General features: G+C 41.3%; 1 protein-coding gene across 3 annotated transcripts in view; it reads right to left on the reverse strand.

Moving 5' to 3' along the window:
* ATP2C1 (ATPase secretory pathway Ca2+ transporting 1) overlaps positions 1-21,049 on the reverse strand; it is an 80,307-nt gene that overhangs the window by 20,697 nt on the left and 38,561 nt on the right. For all 3 annotated transcript variants that reach the window (XM_072153487.1, XM_072153486.1, XM_072153488.1), the window contains exons 4-12: positions 20,131-20,220; positions 16,347-16,382; positions 15,742-15,803; positions 15,139-15,247; positions 10,438-10,593; positions 7,085-7,153; positions 4,695-4,770; positions 4,344-4,410; positions 3,635-3,759 (exon numbers count right to left, since the gene is read on the reverse strand). In XM_072153487.1, the coding sequence (XP_072009588.1) occupies positions 3,635-3,759; positions 4,344-4,410; positions 4,695-4,770; positions 7,085-7,153; positions 10,438-10,593; positions 15,139-15,247; positions 15,742-15,803; positions 16,347-16,382; positions 20,131-20,220 (790 nt within the window). The remainder of the gene's footprint in view (positions 1-3,634; positions 3,760-4,343; positions 4,411-4,694; positions 4,771-7,084; positions 7,154-10,437; positions 10,594-15,138; positions 15,248-15,741; positions 15,804-16,346; positions 16,383-20,130; positions 20,221-21,049) is intronic.

A 21,049-nucleotide genomic window follows, 5' to 3' on the forward strand; every position in this document is an offset into this window, starting at 1 on the left:
GACAGAGCAGCGGCTGCCAGGAAGCAAGTGCCCTCGCTGTAATATAGTATATGATTATTTGCACACAGTGATGTTGGATACAATTTCAATGGCATTTGGCAGGTGGGATTCTCTGCAGCCGTTCAATGACACAATCACACAGTTCTACTTGGCAGCTTACACGGGAGGTTAACTGCAAATGCTGTAATAACGCTCGGCAGGCTGTTACTTATTGACAAGCCATTTCGAGAGAATACTGAAGCGTTCAAAACAGAGAGGGAAATTTGATATGAGTAACCGACTCAAATCTGACGTAGATGCCACAAAACGGGCCTTCTGCCTTATTTATTATTGCCGTGTGGAAAAAAACATATGTATAATTTTTGCCATGCATCAAATGCATTACATTTGTGTACCACATTAATCGAAGCCTTAAAAAAGGTAATGTGAACGAATATAAGCCTGGATGCACCTGAAAATTTTATCAGTCATCCAGTTGTCTGGGATGTCCGTATTTCTATTAACCGCTTAAGGACGCACAGGTTTTTCGCTCTCCACCAAAAAATCTATAACATTTTCATTTTTCCGTGTACATAGCTGCATGAGGGCTTATTTTCTACATAACAAATTTTACTTCTCAGTGACGTTATTTAGCATATTTTTTGGACCCTCCTGACTGCTGTAAGGGAGATTTAGTGATGACCTGATATAGAGCTGTACCCGATCTCCCAGAGAGGAGCCTCCGTACTGCTCTCCCCTCTCCCGGGGGTCATACAGGACTTGTGGTGATATCAGAATCATGTGACTGATCACATGCTTCTTACATCACCACATACTGCTGAGAATGGGGTTAGAGGGAAGTGGGGTTAGAGGGAAGTGGGGTTAGAGGGAAGTGGGGTTAGAGGGAAGTGGGGTTAGAGGGAAGTGGGGTTAGAGGGAAGTGGGGTTAGAGGGAAGTGGGGTTAGAGGGAAGTGGGGGGTTATTTGTGTATAGCAGATGTGTGAGTGTGTAAATGCATAAATGGAGCAGAGCTGTCTGTGCGCTGTGCAACCAACAGGCATATTAATTGGTGTAAAAATAGATTTTTCCTTTTCTGGAAGCCTAAATCTGGGGTGCATCCTATTGTAAGAAGCGTCTTTTAGTCCGGAAAACCGTATTCCATACCGTGTACTGGAAAGTTGGAAAAATATTCCAAATGTGGTGAAATACGCATTTTCTTGTGGGCTCAGTTTTTAGGACTTTCCCTGTGCTCTCCAATTAACACCTCTGCTTTTTTTTTTGCTATGGTACGTTCACAGGGATACTAAATTTATACAGATTTTGTTGTGTTTTAAAACATTTTGAAAAATAAAATGAATACGTACGAAAAAAATAAACACATTTTTGCCATCTTCTGATCCGAATAACTTTTTCATACTTTGGTGTACGGAGCTGTGTGAGGAGTCTTATTTTGCAAAATGAGCTGATGTTTTCATTGCTACCATTTTCAGGAATATGCAACATTTTGATCTTGTTATCAAATTTTTTATGCAATGTAAAAAAGGTGTAAAAGTAGCGTTTCGGACATTTGGGCGCCATTTTCCGTTATGTGGTTCACTGCCAGCAATAACCGTTTATAATTTTTATAGATCGGGTATTTTGGAATGCGGAGTTTGTGATTTTTACTGTTCATTACGTTTTATATCAGTTCTAGGGAAGGGGGAGGATTTGAATTTTGAGGTTTAATTTATAATTTTAATTATTAAAATTTTGAAGTTTTTCCCTATTTTTAAGCACCTAAGGTACATTAACCCTAGATGGTCTGATTGTTCCTACCACATACTGCACATATTTTTACATGGTATTCATTAAAATGAGCCACTGGCTTGTAATGAAACTGACGAAGACCTTAGGCGGTCATGGCAACCGATGACATCAGGGGGGTGGTGATCTCAACAATGATAACCCACTGATTGCATGGACGGCGCTAACAACCCGCAATTGGTAGCGATGGGTGTTTGCTGCAATACATCCTTGATATATAGGTCATGAAGCATTAAAGAGCTAAAATCCTGGGGAAACCCATAAAGAGGGTAATCAACAATCAGACTCTTTAGTCATGATGCATAGATCAGTCTTTATTATTAAGGAGAAGGGAATTTTAAAGGAAACCTACCACTTGAAGTGGCAGGTTTCAGATGGAAATACCGAGCACCAGCTCAGGGTGAGCTGGTGCCGGAGCTTATTTTTTAAACTTTATAGCCGGCGCAGGGAGGTACGCGGCCGTGCACGCGGCTACATAGGAAGTGAAGGAGAGCCGCGCGCATGGTAAGCGCCGAGCCCGTACCTCCCTGCGCCAGCTATAAAGTTTAAAAAAAGTGTTTTAAACCGCGATACAGCGGTTTAAAACACTAACAAAAATAAGCTCCGGCACCAGCTCACCCTGAGCTGGTGCTCAGTATTTCCATCTGAAACCTGCCACTTCAAGTGGTAGGTTTCCTTTAAAGCTTTTATTAAAGAAACATGTTCCTGTGTCCTTTTACTCTGAATTGCTGCTTTATAAAAGCTGTGTGCATATTAATCAGCTTTCAATCTTGTATCCAATGACAGTTGAGAGGTAAAGGAACCTGACACAAGTGTATAATGACTTTACAGACAGTCCATGGACCATGTAAAGATTTATCTCCAAGTATGGTAAGAGTTAATCAGTCTTATCTGCCTGGGGTGTACCACCTCAGAAGGCTTTCAGGTACACTGCTCACTGCAGGGGAAAGCAGGAGAAAACACTTATGTTATTTAGTAATTAATTTGGATGCTTCACCTATTTCTATGCAAGGCAAAATATTTCAAGCATTAAAAAAAAAAAAAAAAATTACATTTTTGGGAATTTTCACATTTTACATGTACATTTTGATCAAGATTCAATGTATTTAACTATAATTAAGTAAAATATGTAACGGGACAAAAAAAAAAAAAAAATCTAAAAATCACTTGGATATGTTGAAGCAAAAAGTGATAGAGTCTCAGATTTGGAAAATGTGGCTCTACCTTAGCTGAAAAAGGCCTCAGTAATTAAAAGGACATCTACCATCAGATTACCTGATGGTAGATGACTATTATGTACCTCCCCATCCCGTCCCCATGTGTCCCAAGCTAAATTTCTTTGCGTGGCAGCATTTCTGTAAGAAATTAGTTTATAAGATATGCAAATTAGCTTGTGGTGCTCTGCAGAGCACCATCAAGCTCCGTAATATAATGGCAGCCGCGTTCTGAGACCTGTTGAGGTTATTGGGCGTCTTCAAATTTCACCAGCTCTCAGAATGGGGCTGGCACAGCTTCGGGGTGAGCATAAATTATGTTACAGTGGAGTCTGATGGATCTCTGCAGAGCACCACAAGGTAATTTACATATCTTATGAACTTATTTTTTACAGAAATGCGCTACATAATAGTAGCCTACCATCAGGTAATCTGATGGTCGATCTCCTTTAAGGTGTTACAGCTCCTAATCAGCTACATAGACACAGGCAATAAGGATTTCTACAGGAGGGAGCTCTGGAGCCCGATTTTTGTCTAAGAACAAAGCACAATGTCTTTATAAAGTATTTTAGAAACTTGCCTAAAGGAACAAAAAAAAACAACACAATGAACTGGAATTTATTTTTGGGATTCATACCAAGAGTTTCCACGATGGGTAATTTCTTTACAATGGCTCTTTTCTTAACCATTCTCATCACACCAAGTGCTAGCGTTACTGTAACAACAATAGGAAGACCTTCTGGGATAGCTGCCACCGCCAGGCTGCAGAGAAGAAATGTAACTGTAAAATGAAATCATTCGCAATACCCTTATCCATTATTTCAACGCGTAAAAGCAATTTAGGGCAGCAATGAAAAAATAGCATATACCACAATTGGTAAAGAATGCACAGACATAATAATTTTGTGAGGCAAAGTCTGAAATAGTCTGGTGTATAAATATATATACAGGCGGTCCCCTACTTAAGGACACCCGACTTACAGACAACCCATATAGTTACAGACAGACCCCTCTGACCTCTGATGAAGCTCTCTGGATGCTTTATTATAGTCCCAGAGTGCTATAATCAGCTGTAAGGTGTCTGTAATGAAGCTTTATTCATAATCCTTGGTCCCATTACAGCAAGAAATGTTTAAACTCCAATTGTCACTGGGGCCAAATTTTTTTTTGTCTGGATCTACAATTATACAGTTTTGACTTACATACAAATTCAACTTAAGAACAAACCTCCGGACTCTATCTTGTACGCAACCCGGGGACTGCCTGTATATACATTCTTGTATATGGAATTGTGGAATGCCTATTAGTGTATGATGTATACAATACATTTGCTTGGAATAACTCACCTTACACCAATAGTAAACATATCGAGAATATGCTTCCCTTGTAACCACCCGACCAGCATGATGACCCCTAGAAATATGCAGAGACAACACATGGCTTTATTAGCACCATAAGAACATGGGTATATGGGAACAAGAACATATTCAGAAAACAGTCTAATGAAGATGGAGACTTTTGATGCTATAAAGAAATGTTCATTTTAATTTGGCGTTTGATATATAAATGGATAGCAGCCGAGAACACCGAGTCAGAAATACCTCCCGACACCACAAATTACCGATGTGATAGCCGAGCGGCAGCAACTGCGAATCTCACATGATAAACGCTCCCTGCTGGAAGAAGGAAATGCTCACCTATGATACCAAAAGAGTACAAGGAGAGCTGCTTTCCCAGAATATCCATGCTTTTCTGAAGTGGGGTTTTAGGTGCCTACAAATACATGAAGGAAAAGAAGAAGCTTGCTAATTAGTGTATTACAACTCGACAGATTGCAGCACACACATACAGCATGACCTGTGGGTACAGATGGCATTTGTAGAAGGGCATCTGGTGAAGAATGAATAAGCAACTTGTGGCTCTTCTATCACATGTCTAAGGGGCAAGTAAGAAGCAACACAACAGAATGATAAAGCTCTGTTCAGCTATCAGATTGTGACAAAAAAAAAAGCCAATGCATTATATTTTTCATCCAGAGCCTGTCATGAGATTATATATTATTACAATTTGAAATGACAGATTAAATAAAAACATCCAGAGTACTGAAAAAAAATAGAGGGGGAGAGGAGGGAAAAATATAAAAGGTGCTACCCTTGTGCAGCTACCTTGGGGTAAATGTGATAGTAACACTAGGTAGGGATAGTGCACTGATGGCACTGTTGTTCTAGGACAGTTACAACTCAGTGGAGGGCTTTGAAACAAATGCCTTTAAGGAAACCTGTCATGAGGAGGTGACATTTTCGACCTGATGTCAGGTTCCAATAGTCTTTTCTATCATAAGTGCTATACTGCTTTAAAGGGGTTATCCGGGTTTTAAAAACTAGTGAGGGCCAGGCTGGGGAGGGCTATTTAAAAATAGTAAACATCCACTTACCTCCTCCGGCGCCGCCGATGTCCCGCGCCGCGGTGCCTTCAATCCGTGCCCCTGTTTGTTTACAGGGGCACGGAAGCTGCACACAGGGAGCTTCCGCTCCGCGATGTGGCCGGGTCCTCCCATCCGTCCCCATCTCCCAGCGTTGTAAGCGCTTGTAATGAAACTGGCGCACAGAGAAGACCGGCCACGGCGCGGGACATTGGCAGCGCCGGACGAGGCGAGTACATGTTTATTATGTTTAAATTGCCCGTCCCAGCACTGCCCTCAGTAATTTTTAAAACCTGGATAACCCCTTTAATAATCAACCGTCCATGTGCCAAAAACGTATTAAAGTAGATAAAATACCTGGCTCCCTTCCAGCTTGTGACTTGAGTCACGTGGGTGGCAGCTTCAATGCAACGAGTTCCTGCGTCACCCTCCCTCATTCCCCATGACTATTATACATAGACTCATTGATGCTGACAGCAACAGTGGTTTTACTTTTTAAAAACAATGCATTAAAACGTGGAGTGCATTTTGCGTTCTTTCAGAAATGAAACGGAGGAAGCATTCTGATAGAATGTTGAACAATTTGCCTTTTTTAATGCATCGGGGAACATTTACGAAGGGCCGTGCACCATTTTACTGTCGGACATCGCATGTTCTTTAGGGTACAAACTGCTTGCACATGTATTTAAGAAGAAGTCTCCGTTCCACATATGTGATGCATGTGACCCTTTGTGTTGTGGCTGCACCACTCTTCATGCGACACAAATTTTGTGAAATGGGTGTTCCAGATCACAGTCAGTCCGTGCGCCACACTTAACCATTCAGAGTTCACCATTTTGCACTGTTTATGGTAAATGTGCCCCGTTGTTTTTAAAAAATAACACCTGTTTTCTATTGGAGAATTTTAAGTACCATTATAGTGTTATTTTACTCAAGAGACATGTCTATTTTTAGTAGTATCTATTTATACAGCATGTAAAGGACATCTCAAAGCTCCCCCACCACAGCAGTTACAACACTTCGTATCAGACTTCGTATCAATTATTCGTCCGTCTGGCAAGGCCCATTGATAACTGCCATAAATAATATATTGTCCCATTGACTTAGGACCCTCACTCCTATTGTTCCATATCTCTGTTTGTACTCTGTAATGCCTTATTTTATTTATGTCTCTTGAAAAGCGCTACGGAATTTGATGGCCTTATATAAAGATGATTATAATTAGCCACATCCTATAATATGGCTGTAAGCACAACGAACCAAGCACTATTGCTCCCAAGCAGTAAAAGGGAAATCTGGAGCAGAGTATAAGAACATGTATATACAGGCGGTCCCCTACTTAAGGACACCCGACTTACAGACAGACCCCTCTGACCTCTGGTAAAGCGCTCTGGATGCTTTACTATAGTCCCAGGCTGCAATAATCAGCTGTAAAGTGTCTGTAATGAAGCTTTAGTGATAATCCTTGGTTCCATTACAGCAAGAAATGTTTTAACTCCAATTGTCACTGGGGCCAAAAAAATTTTTGTCGGGATCTACAATTATAAAATATACAGTTTCGACTTGCCTACAAATTCAACTTAAGAACAAACCTCCGGACCCCATCTTGTACGTAACCCGGGGACTGCCTGTATTCTAATTTGTTTTCTAGTTTATATAACTTACCTCCTCAGCTTGCATCATCTTAAAGACCTCCCCAAATTCAGAGTTTTCTCCAGTTCCAATAACGATTCCCTTTGAACAGAGTATACAATACATTTACAATTTAAGTTTTACTTCTGTACCAAAAAACACCCATAAATGCCATTAGGGTCAAAATAAACAGATTTTTTAAATCATATTACCACATTTCCCATTATGAAACTCATTTCCTCATACTGATCCACTTCAAAAGTCTCCACTTCAAAAACACAGAAAATCAAAAAGTATTAATTCTCTCATCTATTTTCAGGTTTTAGAAAAGCATTTTGAAGGGAGTCCATCAGCAGTTTTGACCATGTAAAACCGCAGACAGCGTAAAATAGGAGCCATTTCATTATGTCCTTTTTATGTTAGAGGCTGCAGGACTTTGAAAGATGCCTTTACATTTCAGGACTGTAACTTCTTCATGGGGTCACTAAAAACTGTAGCAGGCTTTCAGACTGAATACTACAGCAGTCACTTAGAGCAGAGGGGAGGAGCGGTTCTCCCAAACGTCATTATCAAACATTTCTCCAGGGCCGCTACCAGCACAAAGTTTCCCATTCACAATTGATGAATGAGCTTCAAAAGTTGGGCTTAATGAGACAGGTAAGTGTCAAGAGTAAAATAAATCTGATGTTAGGGGATGGGATGGGGGGGAGGGGGGGGGGGAGGGGCAATGGACTAAAATATCTTCCCGATAATAACCCCATCCCAATGAATATGTATTAGTACTTGGACCCAAGACCTTCCCATCCCAGGAATGGCAGCCTATGGGGTTTTATTGTGGGACAGTTTTTCTCATAATGATTTTCAGACATGTTCCATGCACCCAAAATAAACACACAATTGCCCATCCTGATTTATGTCATTGTGGAGCAGCTTTATTTATTGGTTTGGAGTCATTTCAATGTACTGTTTGCTATTCACACACACACAGCTCTTCCAACATTCAGTCAGTTGCCCTGTGAAACACACAGCGGTGTTCTTCACTCTGCTGTCACATGTGTGACCCAAGAGTTTAGCACCAACTGTGTCACCTTCCCCAGTGTTAGAAAGGCATCAGCATTAAAAAAAAAATGTACTGGACTAAATCATAGTGTAACTTTGGAAAAGAACTTTTTTTTTTTAAGGTTTTACACAAGGGGGTCAGGATTGCAATGGTTAACTCCATTGCGACAGAGAAGCTTTATAGTGAAAATATTAAGCCGCTTATAAACATTCAGAAATCCTGACAAATTTTATATCATAAAAGGCAAGATCAGAAAGCTGCAGAATTCATGGCATCTTTCTGCCGGCACCTGCTGCTCCACAAGGATGATAACTTCAAGGGATTATGTATTTCCCTAGCATGTTTCCCTAACCCCTACAACACTACTTTAGACATGGTAGGATCATGGCATGCCCTAAGTGTAAGGTCCCGCTGGTGGGACTCGCGGCATCTGGACGTGCCCTACATCACAATTGTTTTGGAGAGAAGTCCAGCGACTGCTGTCAGAAACCTTGTTGGTTCCCCTGACACTTCTACCTATGTTATTCCATTCAGTCACCCCAGGGACGGCAGGTGGAGAGGTGGAGACCATGCTGCCTCCTATAGGTCACATACTATTACTAGTGGCAAAACAATACCTCCTAAACCATTATCTGGAACCTACGCTCCCTACCGTTCAGGAGGTCTTAGCTCAGACTAAGATGTACTTGGAAATAGACAGAATAGAGGCAATGTGGCAACCAAGGTCTTTTTCCGCAAATGGAGACTATTCATAGTAATGCTGCTGACAAATGAGTTGCGGGGCTTTATGAAATGGTTTCGCAACTCATACAGAAAACCTGAAAGGTACATTGGGTAGATTGCATGTAGGTCATTGAAAGACTACCTTAAAGAATGTTTCTTATAAACGTACCCATCAACTATATAGGAGCGAATTTCTAACTTCCTACATTGGGTTTGTTTGGTTTCTTATGGTTGTTAATAGTTCTAGGCGCACATCAGACATGTATGTAAAAATTTACAAGGGTTTTAAAACGAACAAGGGTGTGACTTGAGCCAGAAGTTCATGTATTCTAAGAGGACAATAATAGAAAATGGGGCGAGGCGGGGAGGTTCCTATATATCGCTGAACATTTATTTGTACCATGTTGATATCATGACTTTCAGTAACAGCAAATCAGTTGTAAACTTTATTGCATGGTAATTTACCTCCTTCTGGCAAATAAAACACACCCCTGTCCACTACCAACGTCCCCAGACACACAGCTTCACCCGATTCGATGAATGGACAACGGTTTTCTGTGTAGACACTGGGGCACTAGCTTCCTATGTTAACTTTTTCAAAGAAGCTAAAGACAGGGCAGCTTTCAGTTTTTCAGCCCAGTTTGAGAAATGACATCTACATAGTTATAAATAGTTAAATGGTATGTGAAATGTAGAGATTAATATGTTCATAAAAATATTTAAAGGGAACCAAATCACTAAAAATACCAACATAGGCCAATGGAGAAAAAGTTTGAGGAATGAGGGGGGGGGGGGTGAGTAAGGTTTCTTGTGCCTGTTATTGGTTATTGGTGAAGCTTCAATATATACACCACTACATTTTTGCAATATAGGCACTATACAGATTAAACAAAAACTACCGACATAAATGACACGTTTTAAAAGAGTAGTCTTAAAAACGTACTTTATTATTAAACTATTTAGTTGGTCAATAAAAAGGATCAACAACTTAGGGCTCCACTTCTATGTATTTGTGTGCCCGTAGTACAGCGGGCACACTTCGGCGCTGGGTAGAGGAGGAGGGGGTGAGTGCCGTTCACCCCCGCCCCTCTCCATAGTGATATGTGCCGTGTGTGGCACCATGTGCCCGCTGTCATCTATTGGGGGGGTGCGCGTACATACGGCGTATGTACATCAGCCTTATATACGTCCCCCATACGGCAGTGTGAATGCAGCCTTATCTGCATTAATTTGATAAAAAGGAACAGAAGTGGGGGGTGGGGGATTAGATGTCTAACCACTTAGGCCACCCACACCAATTTTGAAATCAAGGAAAAGAGGGAGCGTTGCAGCACCTACAAAGCTTTTTTTGGGGGGAGTAAAAAAAAATTAAAAAAAAAAAAAAAAACCATCACACAAGTCTCCGGGCTTCACTATTGCTTGAATCCTTTCGAAGTACATATGAGCAATGCTCCCAATCCCTGGACCCCACTAATAGAGAATGGCACTCTATAGAGATTTTGCGATCGCTGGGCTGGAGAATACCCTGCATGGTATATTACAAGTATCTACAAGATAACACATTATAGGGGGAACACATTCACATGAAGAGAATCCTCTTTACCTTTGCCTTGCCACATCTGACCAGGGTCCCCATAAAGGCGATGTTGCTTCTGGATGTGAGGTCTCCATTAGTTGCAGCCGGCTGAGGAGTTGTGGATTTGGAGCATGGAGCAGTCTCACCAGTTAAGCTGGATTCATCTACAGACAGATCCATTGCCTTGCAGGAGAGAAAATTTTCCATTAATTAAGTTGAAATATATGAATAGGTGAGTGGCTTAACCCCCATCCCATCCCCACAACAGAGTATAATATGCACCAGCCTATATGTAATTGAGGTGTAATTTACGAGAAGCAGAGCACTCTGGTTACTCAGCAGTGCCCCAGTTAATAAAAACAATCTCACTTCTTTAGCAGACAGGGAAATTTATTTTTCTTCCAGCATCCCCTGGGCTTCTTGCACTTGACAATGTGATGAATCTGAAAGCAATGGGCTTGATGTGCGTCCTCTGTGTGCATGCTGATCAGCTATACCGGGTCATGTTAGATGGGATGCAACACACATTACACCATTTCTGACATTCTCTACTCACTGCAAATTCATGAGCGGCTGCAGAGTTATCGCCTTACCTAAAGTGTAAGCTATCTAGAGATGAAAGGACATAAAAATGTGCAATTCCATCTGGTGAAGGACCTGCAGATGTTTTACTTCCTAATACACTTAATAGTCCCTATTGGCAGGAAAGAGCAAGTTGATATTCATAGAGATTGCTGACCCAATAAGGTTCTGTGTACATGTCCCTGTATAGAGAAGGTTATCGCTGCGCTAGACGTTGATAAGAAGAAGGAGCAACAAATGTATCGCTCACAATCACCTTATGGTTGGTGAACTACAGCATAGCAATGCCCACGATAGTAGCTTAAATAGGTTTGTCGTTTGTCCACGAAGGAAAATTCACAAATTTCAACCCCTAGTGATGTTTACACAATTAAGATAATGTTTAACCCCTTACAATTTTACTCAGTTTTATTGCTATTTTAGCTCCTATCACTCAGTGATGGTCAGTGTAAGATTCCAGGGTGTGGGCGGGGACTCTAAGCAGACACTTTATGATCCCTGTAGTTCTGTGAGATGCTATGTGCCGACAATGTGCTTAGATTATCAGGGAACAAGTTTAGCTATACTTTTCCCTTGTGAATATTGTACTAGTATCTGACACAAAGAAAGAGGAGACAGATGAGAGAGGCAATGAAGATATCCATGAGATGCATATACTACACACAATGACAGTCAGCTCTGCCACATCTCTGCTCTCACGCCATCAGATCTCATGTGCCTCCCTCCCTTGGATAAAGAACCAGGGGCAACTGAATAGTATACACCAGGACTGAGAGACCGGTTGGAATTATATCAGTGAAATGCTCCATCTTTGTTAATAACGGTGAATTAGAGAAAGTGTTATTTGGAGAAATATTATATAGTTATAGTAATAATATATTAGACTGAAAAACCAGATGTAATGTTTCTGAAGCAATGTTAAACCTTCAGTGTTATTTTTTTGCGGACACAGACGAGATGGAAGAAAAACAGAAACAAGCACGTCGACAAAGCGCGACTGAAGCTAAACATCAACGCCAATGTGAAAGAGACCTAAAGCTGAAGATTTTCTTCAACAAAATTTGCGTGTAATATCCGCAGGGAATTCGCAACATGTACAGATACCTTTAGAGAACAAATAGAAATACTGTTGTGATAAACCCTGCTATCTCCAGGGGGGGCACTTATGGCACAGACACCACTGTGGTCCACGAGACAGACTGTGCACTGGCAATGACTACCACAGTACAGAGAACAGGACTACCCATAAAGGCTTTGCCATAAAACAGCAAGTGTCAAATCTCAGAACAATTGCAGTGCAGAGGGCTGTGTTCCCGACTGTGGTGCACAGGTCATTTTTCAGAGGCCAAGAATGATAACGTGCTGCCGGCCGTACTGCTCCATGCCAGAACACTTTTGATGGGTCCACCTACAGGAATGTCTTAGCAGGTTTCCAAATATTATTTCCTAGCTGGACAACATATTTACCTTCATTTTCCTTTGGGTTTCGTGTCCGTGTAGTAACTAGGGTTTTGCCAAGAAGCAACTGAGTATTTCTTCATGTTATGGGAGACCCCATAGACCACACAATTTACCCTGGAAGTAATAATCTGCTAGAATATATGCAAATCACAGCTGAATTAATGCACATGACATAAGGGGATATGATCCAAATAGTCCATTTGTTGCTCATCTCTGTGTATTATGGGTTGGAGATTTAGATTCCTTACAAGGTGTTAACCTCATTTCGTGTTAAGCAGCCCGGCTTTTCAATTCATCATTTTAAAGCCAAAACTTCAATAGGAGTCGCCGCACAAGCCAATGTAGACTGCTGAGGCTTTTACCTTTCTTACTTTGAAGCTTTTTTGTTTTGTAGATGAAACAATTTTCCAAGATAATATTGTCACTGCTCTTTACAATTGCTTCTCATTTCAGCAAATGCATGGCAATTACGTGGCTAGAATCAAAGAACGAATGTGCCCAGCGTGTGTCATGTCCCTCCCCAACAGTTTCAAGCATAACCTGCCTGCCGAACATCCATTACCGAGATCAGCTTTAGTAAGGACATGGTGAAGAACATTGCCCAAATACTAACAGAAAACCTGCTACACATATTGTATATTTTGCCAGAAGGGAACCCCAGCCATTCCAATACTAAAAAACTCTACTGAGAACTACTTCTTACAGAGTCATTATTTTCTACAAGAATAAATTCATTTCATGATTTTGGTTAATAGTTAATATTTATCTGTATAGAGATTATTTCTTCCATTCTTGTTTTCCATTTCCCAGATATATTCAAGTCTTCCTTATTTTGTTGAAGAGGTGTTCATAGCGGCCAACTTATTTTTCTGTGAGTTCTTGAAGTTGTATTTTTTGCCCAGTCATGCAGGCTTTACAGAAATCCATAGTGCCAGTTACTTCCCCCCTCCTCCTTCTGTCAATTAGGAAGCAAGCAAACAACCCACGGCTGTCAGAGTACTGATGCACAGGTACTACATTTTATTCAGTGGACAGGAGTGTGAAGGTTATGGTTCCTCCGCCTACCATTTTACTTGACAAATTCCCACAGTTCATTATCAGGTCCCAAGGGTTTCATATTTTATTATTTTATATAGTAGTCATTTGGGTCCTGACAATGCAGTTTCACCTTTGTCAGCTAGGCACGAAGCGGTCATTAGAATTTTACATTTTCACCTAATGACAGGCCCCCGTGGTCTTTTTAATACCAATTTCCAATCCGTTTTCATATTTAAAGGGAAATTCTGGGAATATGAACGTCTGATACAAAAACCCACGATGCCATAAATAAATGAAAATAACAAAACTCAATGTCATTAGTCACAAAATGCAGCTTAAATAGTCTGATTTTATGATTCACAAAATTTTAGAGCCTATCTAATGTATGCGGAGTGATCACCAAGATGGCCACCACTGGAAACTACAAGCCCCATGATCCTTTAGTTCTCAGCAATTCCTCCTCCCTCTCATGCTCTGCTCCCAGTGATGATGTAACAGATCGTTCTGCGCTGTTACCATAGTAATGATGTGTAACTGCCATCACTGCACATTACATCACTGAGATGATGTGCCACGACAATACCGGCCATACTGCATGCACTGCAACCAACCATCTACAGCAAAACAAAATGTTGATCACATGACCTCCCCAAGCAGGTGCAGGACATGTGATGTGGACATGTGATGTGGACATGTGATGTGGACATGTGATGTGGACATGTGATGTGGACATGTGATGTGGACATGTGATGTGGACATGTGATGTGGACATGTGATGTGGACATGTGATGTGGACATGTGATGTGGACATGTGATGTGGACATGTGATGTGGACATGTGACCAGCGGCCATTTTCTGTCTGCTCCATGCGGAGGAAATCAACGGACTGATTAAAGGGCCAGTAGCATTTTAATTCTCCATTATAGTGTATGTCATCAGCATTTTTCTGCTATGGGGAGCAAAATTTTAAAGAACAACTAACTACATATTAGCTAATATTTTACTGACCCATTTGTATATGAATTATGCCGATTCCTGGAATACCCCTTTAACATTACTGGTCTCCCTCACTTTTACGCTGCAATCAGAAAACCTTTGTGGGGACATTTAGCCAGCCACAATGTGCGCTCTCCCGACCATGCTGTTGCTGCTAAATTTGAAGCCTGCTCCATCTTTGGCCTTAAAAATGGCAACGCAGCACCGTCTCCTATGGAGAGGGGAGGGATGAGTGTCCCAATCAATGTAAATGCTCGCTTAAAAGATATATAAAAGTTTACCTAGCTCCCTGCCAGTAAACTGCATCGAGTCACAGAGTCATCATCATTACCTTCATACTGTTCATACAACTACTTCCTGCTCCTTCCTTCCCCCACGCTCATGCACACAAGATGACAGATTTGCTTGCAGCACCTTCAGCTCGTGTTTGCATGACAGCAGGGGGAAGAAGGTAGAAGAGTTTGTGAGCGGAATGTGCAGATAATGAGGAGGATTCTACCAGCTCCTGTTTGCTCAATGGAAGCAGTAATGTTAATTATGAAAGCAGATTAGAAATTGGTATTAAACAGACTCTGGGAACCTGTCTTTAGGAGAAAAATGTAAAAACTTCAATCTGACCACGCTGAAGCCCTTAAAATATGGAACACTCACCTCAAATAGGCGTAAATCTGCAGGAACCCGGTCTCCAACTGAAAGACAAACTGTGTCTCCAGGCACCAAATCCCTGGCAAGTGTATGTTCCAATCTTCCCTCCCGTATGCTGAAGACAAGAGTGACATCATTATAGGTCTATAGCATCCAATAACTTGAAAAAGGAACGTGTCACCAGGAAACAAATCTTTTAACCTAGTTTTATGTTAAACTTTAGATTTTCATATCATAAATGCTATCAGTTTCCTAAGAGATATGACAGACATTATAATGAGAGCATAATATATAAAGAACGTCCCTGTCCCTAAATATGCGACACTGACACATCATTACATCCACTAACGAAAGATGAGCTCACAGCTCATCTCCACCCCCTCCCTACAGTTTATTGACTCCAGTTCCTCCATAGAGAATGTTTTGCTACTTTCCCATGTTTGCTGGAAAGCAGATCACCGAATCCTGTAACTAGATCTCAGATAAAATGGTGGCGTCCATAATCATAGAAATAAAAAGCACAATAAATAAAAACAAATTCTAAATTCGGGGGTGGGGAGGGGGAGAAGACTTCATTAGAAAGCTGTGAAATCAAGAGTTACATCGTACCAGTGACATTCTGGTGGTACAAGCTTGCTCAGCTCCTCCAGCGATTTCTCAGACCGATACTCCTAAAATTGAGATAAAAATATTTTTACGCATTTTTAATCTATACTTCTTATTTTCTATAAGGTTCCATCAATGATGAAGTTGAAGGATCTGTAATGACACAATGCATACTCTCTCTACACACACCACCTGTTCTGAATACACAACTAGATTAAATAATTTCATACCACAACACAAAAGAGTAGTCAGTGGAAGTCCTGCTGCCTGAGGTTCCCATGAAACGTGGCTCCCTGCAAACTTTAACAGGGAGTCAATACGGGTAACCCCATTAGAGTCATAACGACACCCAGCACTTTGGCCTCAACTGTGCAGTGTGGAAACACAGGGCATAAAATGCTGCAGGTGACCCACAGCACAAGCGCTTGCTGCAAGAGCAGACCAATGTGGCATAGTCATAAAGCTGCGCCCCCATGGCTTTTAACCATTACAAAGACTGTAACATAGAAGCAAGAACTGACAGGTTGTGGACTTGCAGCACAAGTTTGCCATTTTTATTATGGCTCAACAACTACTTGTAAGGCAATACTCATCCCCCCTCCTCTTACCTGAACAAAGGCGACAGTGACGACTATAAGTATTGCCTAACAAGACAAAAGAAAAGGTAAACGTCAAATTCTCTACAGTTATTCCATGCAAATGATGGAGGCAATTATTAAAAAATGAATAGAACATAGGCTTATAGCGACGACCAGAGCAGAAAAATTATATACAAATCCCCACAGATGTTGGACATTAAGGCTATTCAGACCTATGGTTCTTTTCATACAAAATTCTGCAGGGTTTTCATTAATGTGCCCAAATGGTACCATGGTACAGTTTGCATATGTGAGCTTCCCCCGCTGCGCTGCAATAGCAGGCAGGTCACACCATACGCTCTGAGTATTATTTTGCAATCCCTTGACTTGACAGAAGCACAAAAGGCCATAAAATACATTTTTAAAAACCTTCCTGCTAACAATGCCTTCGTGAACACAATTACATTCATGACAGGATACATTTTAAGCAAACGGGAGCATTCTGAATATTCAGATGTACAAAAATATATTGTGCACAATACAGAAACCATGTGATAAATATCACTGGAAGAGGCCGTCACTACCTGCTGAGGAACAGCCAGAGACCGCTGCCAATGACATGTCAGAGTGATCACGACAACTAGACAAATCAGGTCAAAGAGCGTTAAACCAAACTCTGAGCCTGCCACAAAAAGGCTATTTAGGGAAAGTTTTTTCTGTACAGTAGGGAGTTGGCACTATTAGGCTAACTGCACACGTAGTTTTGGAAGGACTGTCCTGTCCTTCCAAAAACTGCAGGTAAACTGACACAAAATATGCATCATATTTCATTCAGATTAGTGTTATGCATTTTTCATGTGTATCTCTGTGATTTCTCACCTGGGATCTGATGTAATATCAGGGAATAATCTGCTAGAAAGTGCAATACAAAATGCAGATTTTCAAAAGCCCATAGACTTCATTGTACAGGCAGTCCCTGGGTTCTGTAGGTTTGTAAGTCGGAACTGTACATTTTATAATTTTTTTTTGGTCTCCGTCTCATGACAAACCAATATTTTTTTTAAATCAAATTGTGGTGGTAGGTTAAATCAAAATAAGTGGTGGTAGGTTTCCTTTAATCCTGGTTCTTTGAACCAGGATTAAAGGAAACCTACCACCACTTATTTACCAATTAAGGTAGATGGGGTGGTAGGTCCCTCTATTGGACATGAGGATAGCCCTTTAAAAGGGCTAATCCTCATGTCCCCGCAATCTTTTTATAACTTTTATTTGCCTTATATGCCAAGAGGATACTGGGGTGTGGAGTAATTGGAGCCAAGGCTACACGGCGCGGCTACTGCACGCCCCAGTAGCCTCTTTGATCCTCCTACCAGATATCTTCGGTGCGCAGCTATAAGGAGCTGCGCGCCCTCGACCGCAAAGCCAGAGTTCTGCGCATGCGCAGTAGCTTCAGTTTCGGAGCAGTGACCGACCAGCCGCAGGCCTGCTGTTCTGCGCATGTGCAGAATGCCGGCTTCAGGGGCGAGGGTGCGCAGCTCCTCACAGCTGAGCAACGAAGATATCTGGTAGGAGGATCAAAGAGGCTACTGGGGCATGGAGTAGCTGTGATGTGTAGCCTTAGCTCCGGCTACTCCACGCCACAGTAGCCTTTTTAGAAAATTAGCATATTAGGCAAACAAAAGTTATAAAAAGATTGCGGGGATGTGAGGATTAGCCCTTAAAAGGGCTTTCCTTACATCTAATAGAGGCACCTTCCACCCGATCTTCCTTAATAGGTATATCCGTGGGGGTAAGTTTCCTTTAACAATAAAGCTTAATTACAGACACCTTTGATAACTGTTATTTTTTCTAGGCTAGGGCCAACGTATAGTAAATTACCAATTACCAGAGGTCTGTTTGTAACTAGGAGTCGTCGGGTGTTAAGTAGGGGGATTGCCTGTATTCCTTATATACTGGAGTAAAAGCCAAGTTTGGCTACTGGAGCAGCCGAAAAAGCATAAATGCACTCTTTGTGTGCGCACTATATTATGTCATCGGCAGCTAAACCCCTTGTATATATAGGATATACGAGGGGCTGGTGTACATTACTTTTTTCTTATCACATTCACTTCTGTAATTCGAAGCAGAATCTCTGTATAAAAATCTGTGCCTAGCACACAATAATAGGGATTGCCCTTTTTAGCAGTGAGGTTTACATTTTTTCACTTTGGTTTTAAAAGGGGTTATCCAAGACTACAACCACTTAATGTTAAAAAATAAAATATTATCCACCTATTTTTAAAGGGTAAATGTAAAGTATAAAAACCTCTTCCCATCTCTGCACCAAGCCAAAATAAGCAATTCTCCAGTTTATACTCATTATCTATCTGCAGCCATTTGTCAGGTAACAGGCAGGAAGTTAGTAGTATCTTATCTCTGACTGTCTGGCTTGGTGTATTGCCATGTGATTTTACAGCTAGATGGAAGACGGGAGAGAAGGCTGGGGGAGGGGTCACTAGCAAATGGCGGCAGCTACAGGACCTGCAGTGATGTCATAAGCATGTGACTGATCACATGGCTTCAGGTCATCCAATTACATAAGAGGAATGGTATGTAGCAGTGAAATTTGGATATAGTAGAAATGTGTGTATGTATGAAAGTGTGAATGCACAAGTAAAGATAGAGCTCAGGCTCCCTATCAGTTCTAATGAATGGTTATCAGATCCTGCACACACAGCACAGTGTATAAACAGTGCAACCTCTGAGCAGATCTCTTTGAAAAAGGAAAGGGGTGGTCAGCATCCATAGACTAATGACAAATTTTTTTTTCAAAGAAATCTGCAACTGTTTGTGTGTGTTATAGTGTAGGTGGGCATGTTTTAGGGTGGGATCACACGTGGCAGTAGCGCATGAGTTTTCACACACATCAGCTGAGGAGAGGAAATTTGCCTGATTGCACCGCTGTTAACGTTGTGTTAACATTGCGTTTAGAAAATAATTGCGTTAACAGATATGTAATCAGGCAAATCCCCACTTCTCAGCTGTTCTGATGTATTTGAAAACAGATGTGTTAATGCCACGTGTGAACGCACCCTTGATATATCTTTTTCTTTGCAATGTAGTAGAAGACTGTATGATAAGCTCCTGTGCTCTGTGTAACCCCTGCCTTGCTGTGCACTAGTACCTCAGTACAAGCAGTAACACAGATTCTGTGACCCGATTGGCTGTGCCCTGAATGCTATAGGCATCATTGTCCATAGCTGATGTCACAACCAGGAAGTCCCGCCCACTTCAGGAAACTTAGAGGGTTTTATAGATCGATATAGGAAGCTATTAGTCCTATATCTCAGGATGGAAAGAAGCCAGAAGCATGACAAAGGTATTGTTGGAATTGTTGTCAAAGGCTCTCTCCAGCTGTGTCAAAACTAATTTTTTTGTCAGTGACTATTCAGTTATTCTTTAAAAAAAAAAAAAAAAAAACACAGGGTCTGATGGGTAGAAAGACAGTAGTAGTTTGATGCTTTCCCATTCCCTCACATTCTACTTCCTGGCCCCTTTATATCCAGGTCAGCCAAGTGTGACCCAACTCCGCCAGTGATCGGCTGTAGTGTTGTTATAGAGCTTGCTTATAATCAGATGTCTAAAAAGGGAGAGAAAACACAAGTCCAAGGATAAAACAGCCTGGATATTTTCTGTCCAAGATTGTTCAGGTTGGATGAGCATTCTCTAAAAACAGACAGCCCTCCGCATTAGAACATGCATTAGCCGGTAGGTGTCAAATAATCTATTTCAGGGACAAGGATGTAAAGATAAGTTCTTTTTCAAAGCCACTTACCACAGTGATACTGACGGCATCATCAAACTGATGCATTAAGATGCTGATGACAGCGGAGGCCAGGAGGAGCATGAGAAGAGGGTTCTTAAACTAGAGGGGGAAAAAAAAAAAGCATTTCAAATTGCTGACTTGGAGCAAGATCTATTTTTATCACAATTTTCTGAACATGGAAGCTCAAGTGAATGGAGAGGTCTGATAACTCAAACTGCAGAGCGTATTAGCCAACACTTCCCATGACAAAGCTACAGGTGGGGATTGTATCTATAGTTTCAAACGTGCTCAAAACCCATTTCTTTCGGCAAGCCTATCACACTCGCCAACTGCATGAAGTGTCAATTCTCTCCTTACTAATCCATCCTATGTCCTATCTCCCATCTGTTATCCGGCAAACACCAGATAGATACCGAGCTCCAGTCTTCTCTGCAGTCATTTTCATCTTGGACCTTGTAAATAAGATGGCTGGTTTAAGCAGCAGAATTTTTATTTATTAAATTATTTTTTACTGTTCCCTTATAAAGAATGGCTGTACCATTATACAAGCTCTTATACCTCGTGTCACCCCCCTCATCCTCATAGACTAAGTTCTAGTGAGCAGGGCCCTCACTCCTATTGTTTCATATGACTGTTTGTATTGTAATGTAATATTATAATTGTATATGTCCCTTATAATTTGGAAAGCGACACACAAAATTATGACGCTATATAAAGATAATAATAAACTCTCTTGAGAGATGCAAAACACCCAAGTCTTGGCACGACATGACTATGCACAGTCCGTATTTTACAGTCTGAGCACAGTGTCGGGATGGCAATACAGCCGTTCCAAAGCGTTACATTTTGCCGTTCCATAGGGACTCCTTGCATCATACATCACTGAGGCACGGAGTCCTAACACTGTGCTCAGTACATGAAATCTCGC

The sequence above is a fragment of the Engystomops pustulosus genome, chromosome 5 (assembly GCF_040894005.1).
Source record: "Engystomops pustulosus chromosome 5, aEngPut4.maternal, whole genome shotgun sequence".
NCBI lineage: Eukaryota > Metazoa > Chordata > Amphibia > Anura > Leptodactylidae > Engystomops > Engystomops pustulosus.